This window comes from Aegilops tauschii, chromosome 6, assembly GCF_002575655.3.
Source record: "Aegilops tauschii subsp. strangulata cultivar AL8/78 chromosome 6, Aet v6.0, whole genome shotgun sequence".
In the NCBI taxonomy this organism is placed as follows: domain Eukaryota; kingdom Viridiplantae; phylum Streptophyta; class Magnoliopsida; order Poales; family Poaceae; genus Aegilops; species Aegilops tauschii.
Window position 1 is genome coordinate 59,360,133 of NC_053040.3, and position 8,906 is coordinate 59,369,038.

Consider the following 8,906-nt stretch of genomic DNA (forward strand, 5'->3'; position numbering starts at 1 on the left):
GGAGGGCTTCTACATCATCACCATAGCCTCTCCGATGAAGTGTGAGTAGTTTACTTCAGACCTTTGGGTCCATAGTTAGTAGCTAGATGGCTTCTTCTCTCTTTTTGGATCTCAATACAATGTTCTCCCCCTCTCTCGTGGAGCTCTATTCGATGTAATCTTCTTTTTGCGGTGTGTTTGTTGAGACCGATGAATTATGGGTTTATGATCAAGATTATCTACGAACAATATTTGAATCTTCTCTGAATTCTTTTATGTATGATTGGTTATCTTTGCAAGTCTCTTTGAATTATCAGTTTGGTTTGGCCTACTAGATTGATCTTTCATGCAATGGGAGAAGTGCTTAGCTTTGGGTTCAATCTTGCGGTGTCCTTTCCCAGTGACAGTAGGGGCAGCAAGGAACGTATTGTATTGTTGCCATCGAGGATAACAAGATGGGTTTTTATCATATTGCATGAATTTATCCCTCTACATCATGTCATCTTGCTTAAGGCGTTACTCTGTTTCCATGAACTTAATACTCTAGATGCATGCTGGATAGCGGTCGATGAGTGGAGTAATAGTAGTAGATGCAGGCAGGAGTCGGTCTACTTGTCTCGGACGTGATGCCTATATACATGATCATACCTAGATATTCTCATAACTGTGCTCAATTCTATCAATTGCTCAACAGTAATTTGTTCACCCACCGTAAAATACTTATGCTCTTTAGAGAAGCCACTAGTGAAACCTATGGCCCCGGGGTCTATCTTCATCATATTAATCTTCCAAAACTTAGTTATTTCCTTTGCTTTTTACTTTGCTTTTATTTTACTTTGCATCTTTATCAAAAAATACCAAAAAATATTATCCTATCATATCTATCAGATCTCACTCTCGTAAGTGACTCTGAAGGGATTGACAACCCCTTATCGCGTTGGTTGCGAGGGAGTTATTTGTTTTGTGTAGGTGCGAGGGACTCGCGCGTAGCCTCCTACTGGATTGATACCTTGGTTCTCAAAAACTGAGGGAAATACTTACGCTACTTTGCTGCATTACCCTTTCCTCTTCCAGGGAAAACCAACGCAGTGCTCAAGAGGTAGCAATGAGACTACTGTATGTCTATGATATGATGAGAATTGTGTATGTTTAGTATGATCTGATGAAACTATTGTATAGAGCCTGTATAAATACAGCGGAAATACGTAGGGGGTGGGAACATTAGCAGCAGCGCTTCATATGAACAAGCGCTACAGATAGTTATTCGTAGCGTGGGTGCAGGAAGCGCTACTGCTAACAATACTTACCAGTAGCACTGCCTATACGAGTGCTACTGCTACAACTTAGCTGTAGCGCGCTAGCAGTAGCGCTGGACCAAGTGCTACTGCTATGCTTATTTCAAGCGCTACTACTAGGGTTTTCCCTAGTAGTGACAACACATAGCTCCAAGTCAGAGGGCTCGTACTACCTGCCTAATCCTTCGCTCCGTGGGATTTTAGAATAGAAAGCGCCTTCTAAACAACTTGGAAGAAGAGAAGGGGCCTATGTATTTGCATGACCCCTGGGGGTTTGACCCTACCTACACCTGGAGTCAATCCCCTAACAGTCCTGCCACCACGCCGCAGAACATGAGCTCGTATGGAAACTTGGATTTCTGGCGTAACGATGGTGAATGGTATCAAAATATTACTATCGCATAATATAGTATATACACTAAAGGTTGGCCAAAATATGGACACCTAAAGGGCCCGACACGCACAATCTAATCCTATCCGAGCCCGTCATTGCATGCATTTCGGACAACTGTCCGTAGCATCATAAATCCTTCCTTTTGAGGTACCCAAATGGAACGGTCTTTATTTGTGTTGCTGGTTGGTCTTTTTCACATGAAAGAAAATATAAAATCCATTCTTCATGGTAAGGCGCATTGCTCCAAATCCTCTAGGATCACAAGTGGAATGCTAAGCAAGGGTTGGGATGTTGCGAGCTCCGTGTCGAACAGAAAGAAGCAAGCAGTGGATGTTGTCGTAATGCACCACAGAGTAAGCATAGGCAACCAAACTAACTAAGGCTACAAAAATAGCTAGCTAGGGTTTTTAAGCTGGCTACCATTTCTAGCGCGTGTAGTGTATTTGTTAAGGTTTGACATAAGGTGAACTGTCTCTAGATCGTATGGATCTCATGTACTTTTTGGAATTAATATATGCCTTCTATACTTCTAGTAGAGAGATAAAACATCATATCCTCTCATCACTTGAACATCTCTCTTTCCTTTATAAGGACACGCAAAAACTTTGCCATCCACCGTTCTGCGACAACTAGTGTCTTTTCTCTCGCCAACTTTGAGCAAACTACCCCAGAACACGGGACATTGCATGAACCGGGTCTCACTCGAAAGAATCCTGCGACACCATCTGCCCATCGTCGCTCCTTCGCGGCGAGAATGAAGACTTGAGGTAGCTCGGTGTGATTGGCCTCGGCGATGACAATGATGATGATGATGCTGACACGATCATCTTCTTGCTGCCTCCCATGGACAATGTCCTCGTCACGTTCTTGAGGTTCTTTTGAAGTGCCCGGGCAACCGGCGACTCCACCGTGCTCTGCCCCTGCAGCTTCCTCTGGTCCTGAGAAAACCATGAACATGGTCATGTCCAAGGCTCATTTTTGGACGCATGAATTGTACTATGTATTTTCGAATGCATGCGAGATTTGATGTGTGATTCATGTCTCCCCCCCCCCCTATCCGAATAAACATATGTACTTGTGCACGGATATTATTAGTAATGATATGTTAAGATTAAGTGGTTTGGATTCATCAATACCCTTTGTCTCTTCTTCTCTTGTTCTTTCTCCTTCCTCGTGTTATCGTAGTCCTCCAACATGTCCAAAAGCCCCTCCTGCATTTGCACAGTCAATTATTTCTCATTCGCAAAATTGAAAAATGGAAGCTAGAGTACCTTCCCGCCAAATTTCGAAAGGGAAAGTAATAAGTAAAGAAAAATGCAAACAAGGCATGCATACACCATCGTACAAGAACTTGGCGCCTCTGTCCTTCTCCCAGGCCACCACCTTCGCCATCAAGGCCTCCGCCATCGCTGCACCACGTAGAATAGAACAAGAAAAATTCACAGGGCAGCATCAGTGTTCTATTCATGAAAGGAGATTAATAGACAAACGCAAGTTTCTCATGAAGAACAAGATGAGCATCGCCATGCACACACCTGGCATCTTGTTGACCAAGGCGCGCGCCTTCTCGGCGCGCTTCCGCACGAGGTGCATTCCTTTACCCACGTTGTATCTGTTCTTGTTCTGAAAATCACACACATGAAAAATAATTCAACATTTAAAACGAAGAAGAAATTTTTTGAAAGTGGATAAAGCTCGCATAAATAGTTATCTCTTGGTCGAAATTTTAGCTAACAATTATCGACATGTACAACTTGCACAAATATCTCTACTCCTATAAAAAAAACACAGTTGGTGTTGATAGTGTGTTTGCGCTCCATCACTTATGACCATTAGATTTGCACCTAACGCACACGGACAAGCTGTGGCAATTTTGTAAGAAGGCACCTGTCATTCCGCTTCACTCTTATATTACGGGACGGAGGGAGTATTTACAAAAGAATCCTTAGTCTCTCCGTCCAGCCCCACCCCACTCAAGATGGCAATGGGGCCCCAAAACCCGCGTCCCCGTGGGTTTTTACCCTATTAGGGGACGGGGATGGGCATCTTTTCATCCCCGTGAGGCTGTTGTTGGGCACATTATACAACCCGACACGTTTTGTGGGTTTACACCCGTTTCGGTAGTCCCCGAACCCGAAACCCGGCAATACCCGCGAAATTACATTATTTTTTTACCACCATAGTCATCTTACCCCTGAAATCTTAGAGGCCTTGATATGTTCACAAGATTGGATAAGAAACAAATATAAAGGTGTGTCTTTCTTTACATATCATCATAAAGTTTATCATTATCTTGCTGCAATGTTTCATAAGATGTTCATTACTACTTATTTGATTCTCATAGATGCTGATAATGAATAAGGACAAAGCTTTTGGAGTTGTCTTCAAGACATTCAAGAGGGAATGCAGGTGAAGTACAGGTACTTGCAAATTTCATATACTAATCTGCATATTTTTCTCATGTTTAACTTTAGCTTGAGCGAATTTTGATCTTCCCTAGGACTTGGCACTTTGATTTGGCATTGGAAGATTTGAAGATGGTCGTTTGGAGGCTTGGAGATGTGAAAGATGCCATGATGATTCCAACTTTAAAGTGATTTGTGAACTATAAGTTCTATTTCAGAACTTATATAGCTGTTGAACCATCTATTATTTTTGTTGTTGAAATTTACTCAAGTTATGCTGCTGAAATGTGCTTGTTTTGCTGCTGAAATGTTATTCTTTGTCGCCACTATGTTTGTTTAAATATTTTGATTTTATCGTGGGTTCCCCGTGGGTTCCCCGAAACCCGATGGGTTTAGGGGACGGGCAGAAAACTAGCCCCGCACACGGTGATGGGGACAGGGACGGGTTTACGATTTTCTCGTGGGGATGGGTTTGGGAAGGCAAAACCCGATGGGTTTCGTCCCTGTTGCCATGTTGACACCCCACCCACCCTCGGCAAAGTAGCCATGGAACCAATCTGGGTGGTGGCCGCCGGGAGCAGCTCTTCCGCAGTAGCCCCACCAACCCACCACCGGAACCTCCCCTTCCTCCCGGTATCTCTTTGCCCCTACCATGTCTCCTCCGACGCGGACCTCCGCAAGTATGCCGCCGGTGCCCTCTGTTCCCCGCCGGGTCCTCCTACCTCCTCCTTGCCTCCCAATGGAAAGAAACTTGGCTGCTTTCTTTAGTGTTCATGATGTGTTTGTAATAAAAAAACATATGTGTGTTCGAATTGTTTCTCAACAATAATTCTGTTTTTTTATAGAAATCAAGTTCACGCATGCACTCTACATTGCTTATCTTCGTGAAATCTTCATTATTTTCCTTCAGCGGTATTACTATTGCATTCAGTTGATGCAGCAGAAGACATCTCATGTGGCCTTGGAATGTAATCTTCAGTCGCATCCAGATATGGTGAGGGATCCTAACTTTATGTTGTATTTGCCTGCTTGATCCATAATACATACATTATTTTGTACACTAACTTAAATATGCTCATCTTTTGCTAGGTGAGGATGTTGCTCGCTTGCTGCATCAAACCTGAAAATTTATGATCTTACGAAGATATGTGATGTTGTCGAGGCAAAGGTTGAAACGGGCGTATATTTCTTGTTCTCATATAAGTCCATAATTTGGAGAAGGTTTTGTTCCTTCAACCTTTTGATTTTGTGGCGCAACTGACTTTGGCTTTACTTTTACTTTTGTTAATTGGATCATAGCATGACCTTTTTCCTGACCAGCAATTGTTGTGTTATGTTTGCCTATCTCTAGAGAAGGTGGGGATGGAGAGGAAGATAATAGCAAGCATGTTGCTGAGCTACAGTAGTTCAGCATGAGGTTATGCTTAAAGGTCGTGTGAGGTTATGCTTGAAGGTAGTGCTCTCCAATGGCTTGAAGATAGATACATCAAGGAAGGACAGGCAGCGATGTTGAGTACGATGTTAAGTTTAAGGAGACACAGGACGAGTGTCGATGAGAACATAAGTAGAGAAAAGTTATATGAATGGAAAGTTGTTATGTTTAACACACATTTTTGAATTAGATTAATTTTTTGGCGAGTGTTTTTGTTACTCCATAGCAACACACGGGCATTTAGCTAGTCATGTATAGATCCGATGGTTGTTCCGAGAATAGTAAAACTGAAATATATTAAGAAATTTCTGTAAAATTCATGTGAAGTTCAGAGAGTCTGTCTGTCTGACTCACCCTGTTGTACTCCTCGAGCCAGGATTCCTCCTCGAGGGCCACCTGCCACTTCTCCATCCTCTCCAGCACCTCCTTCCGGCTGAACTCCTCGTCCCTGGCCTCCGAGATCCGGGCATCCAGCCGCTCTAGCACCAGCGACCGCTCCGCCGCGTCTGCGCAGCCGTCGTCGGACACGACCTCGTCGCCGCCGCCGTCCTCCTCCTCCTCCTGCGCGGAGATGATGCGCGCGCGGCGCCGGATCTCCCTGAGCTCGCCGCGCTTCCTGGCCAGCAGGTCCTTCATCCGGCGCCCCTTGAGGCCCTCCAGCCGCGCCACCTCGGCCTCGACCTCGCCGATGGCGGTGGCCGAGAGCGCGCCGGGCTCAGTGATCTCGTCCTCCGAGGCCGCGACGTTGCAGGCCACGCCCTGGAACCGGCTCTGCTCCTCTGGCGGCGTGTCCATCAGGCTCCACAGCTCCAGCATGGCCACCACCAGGTCCTGCAGCCTCTGCATTCTGCCACGCTTAGCCTCCCTCAGCCTCTCCGCCTCCGATTCCAGCCTCGCGATCGCGCCGTCGCTGATGTCGCCGGCGCCGGCACCTGCTTCTTGGAGGCTGGTGGTGATCTCTTGCGGATCCATGCCAAGAACCGAGGAGGACGCGTGCAGGGAGCTCGTGAGCTCTGCCATCTTCTTGATGCGATTGTCCTGCCAAGAACAGAACAAATTTCATCAATCTCTCAATGACAGACTAGTTTTGATATTTCTTTTCTAATCCGAACTAACTGGACCTTCTCGGATTGGAGATGCCGCAGGTGCGCTCTGAGCTCCTGGAGCCTGTTCATGGTGAGGTTCTCGGGGTCGGCGTCGACGAACGGTGGGGGCGGCCGTTCGCCGGGCCTCATCTCCTGCCGGAGCCGGTCGATGAGCTCCGTGACCTCGGCGAACTGCCGACACATCTCGTCCCGCCGCTGCCTCACCTCCTCCAGCTCCGGCGCGATCGCGCGCAGCTCCTCCCTGAGGCTCCCGGCGCTGGTCCGGGCAGCACTCGGCGGGTCGTCGCCGACGGCGGCGCGGAGGGCGGCCAGCTCGGCGAGGGCGGCGGCGATCTCCGCCCGCAGGCGCGCGCCTTGCTGCCTCACCTGCGCGACCTTGGCCCTGTAGACGGCGAGGCAGTCCTCCTCGAGCGCCCGCAGCGCCTCCCACCGGTCCTCCTCCGCCTCGCCGACCTCGTCCCACGCGTCCCGGAGCTCCCGCAGCAGCAGCTCGCGCCGGGGCTCCATTCTTTGTTCTGGAACGCACGGGGAACGGGACAACCGGCATGCAGCTTCAGGGAGACGGCCATGTCACCCGCCGTCGGGTGGCCGGCCTCATGGTTCCTCCTCCGAGGACGATCGATCGGTGCCGGTGGTGTGTTACGTACGTCCAGGTCAAGGACGCGGCTGTACGTGGATGAGACAACGTTGGACGGATCAGCGCGATGTGGTGGACTACGGCGGCGGCGACGGCCCGCCGGCCGGACGGACGGGCGAGCGACACGACGGCGACGGCTTCAGGGATTCGGGCGATCGGCCGAGAGGAGGTTGCGCGAGCGCGTCGATCGATGTGGGAGAGAAATGCGCGGGCAATCGGTGCGTGCATGGCATGCGTGTGACTGGAGGAGCACTTTGCATGCCTGCCTGCTCCTCGCAATATGCTCCCTCGCACGTGACGCTGTTGAGAAATTGGAGGTGCATATGGCCATGTATAAGTGATCGAGAAAACCGTCTTATATTAAGCACGTCACATAATCTAGAGAAACATGATTTCTTTTAATACAGTACAGACGCAAGCGCTCATATACACACGCACATACACTCAACCTTATGAAGATACACACGCACATCCTATCCCTATGAGCATCTCCGAAAGACTGAGCCAGCATATCAACTTGAAATTTACGAAGTCACCGTAGGCACCTCGTCGTCGACGGGAACGTCTCCTCCTACTGAATGCGCATCCCCAGAAATCCGAAAATAAATCCAGGAATAAATGCGAGCATCAGGACTTGAACCCTGATGGGCTGGGGATATCACAGTCCCTCTAACTATCCAACCACAGATTGGTTCGCAGAACATGATCTCCTAAGGCATGTACAATGGTGCTATCTTAGAAGCGACACGTAGAATAAATGATAAGGTGTAGGAGAAAGAACTCATAAAAAAAAGGCTTGTCTTATCTTAGAAGACAAAAGAGATGATCTCTTAGCACAATATGTCTCACCACATTTTTAGGAATGACTAGTTATTAAAGATAAAGCTAAGAGATGACTCATTGTAGACATGTTATTTTGTCATATCTAAATTACATGCAAGACTTAAGGTAAGACTATCTTATCAACCATTGTATATGCCCTTAGTATAGATATCAATAAATATGTGGTAAAAGAAATTTTGCTGAAGCATGTACAATAGTACTATCTTAGGATTGCAAAATAGAATAAATACTTAGTTGGAGAAGACTAAGAGAGAGAAATCATAAAAAAATTACTTGTCTTCTCTTAATTAAGAGATGATCTCTTAGTGACAATTGTCTCATCATATATTTAGGAACATCTAGTTATTAAAGATAAGACTAAGAATAGTCCATTGTACATCATTTTTTATTGTCTTCTCTAAATTACGTGGCGGACATAATAAGACAGTCTTACCAATTATTGTACATACCGATTATTTCTCAATTGAGAGAAGACAAACCTTTTTTTTTTTTGGAAAATGTTATCTCACGTCCGACAGATATTTGGCGTCTCCCAGCAAACGCCTTCCCCAACGTTACACGGATCTCAAGGCAGGGTCGATCCACGTCAGATCTGAAAAGTAGTTCGTTGTAAGATTAAAGCCAGCGAACGTTTCACCTCATTCAAAATATCTTTTTTTCAGATAATTCAAAATATCTCAGCTTGCTACACTAGCTAGCGGTGAGAGCGCGTAGATGGGTTACCTGTGTTTGATTCCCAGGAGTTCTTTTTTTAGATTTCTTTTATTTTTCACCACGATGGTATCTCCATTTACATGGCAATTTTTCTCTACGAA

At 46.6% G+C, this 8,906-nt stretch overlaps 1 protein-coding gene across 1 annotated transcript; it reads right to left on the reverse strand.

Moving 5' to 3' along the window:
* Positions 1-2,166: 2,166 nt before the first annotated feature.
* On the reverse strand, positions 2,167-7,499 carry LOC109736703 (65-kDa microtubule-associated protein 3-like). Its single transcript, XM_020295911.4, has 6 exons — positions 6,627-7,499; positions 5,860-6,543; positions 3,204-3,291; positions 3,004-3,077; positions 2,805-2,879; positions 2,167-2,606 (listed from the first exon to the last, which is right to left on the reverse strand). The coding sequence occupies exons 1-6, from the start codon at positions 7,116-7,118 to the stop codon at positions 2,367-2,369; spliced, it is 1,653 nt and encodes a 550-aa protein (XP_020151500.1). The 5' UTR covers positions 7,119-7,499; the 3' UTR covers positions 2,167-2,366.
* Positions 7,500-8,906: the final 1,407 nt, after the last annotated feature.

What these genes read in the sequence shown, in the direction of transcription:
- LOC109736703 (XM_020295911.4), bottom strand. Translation starts at nt 7,118, where the DNA reads ATGGAGCCCCGGCGCGAGCTGCTGCTGCGGGAGCTCCGGGACGCGTGG. An exon ending in GGCATCTCCAATCCGAGAAG is followed by an intron (nt 6,544 to 6,626) that starts GTCCAGTTAGTT and finishes TGTTCTTGGCAG; the next exon opens with GACAATCGCATCAAGAAGAT. An exon ending in GGCTCGAGGAGTACAACAGG is followed by an intron (nt 3,292 to 5,859) that starts GTGAGTCAGACA and finishes TGTGATTTTCAG; the next exon opens with AACAAGAACAGATACAACGT.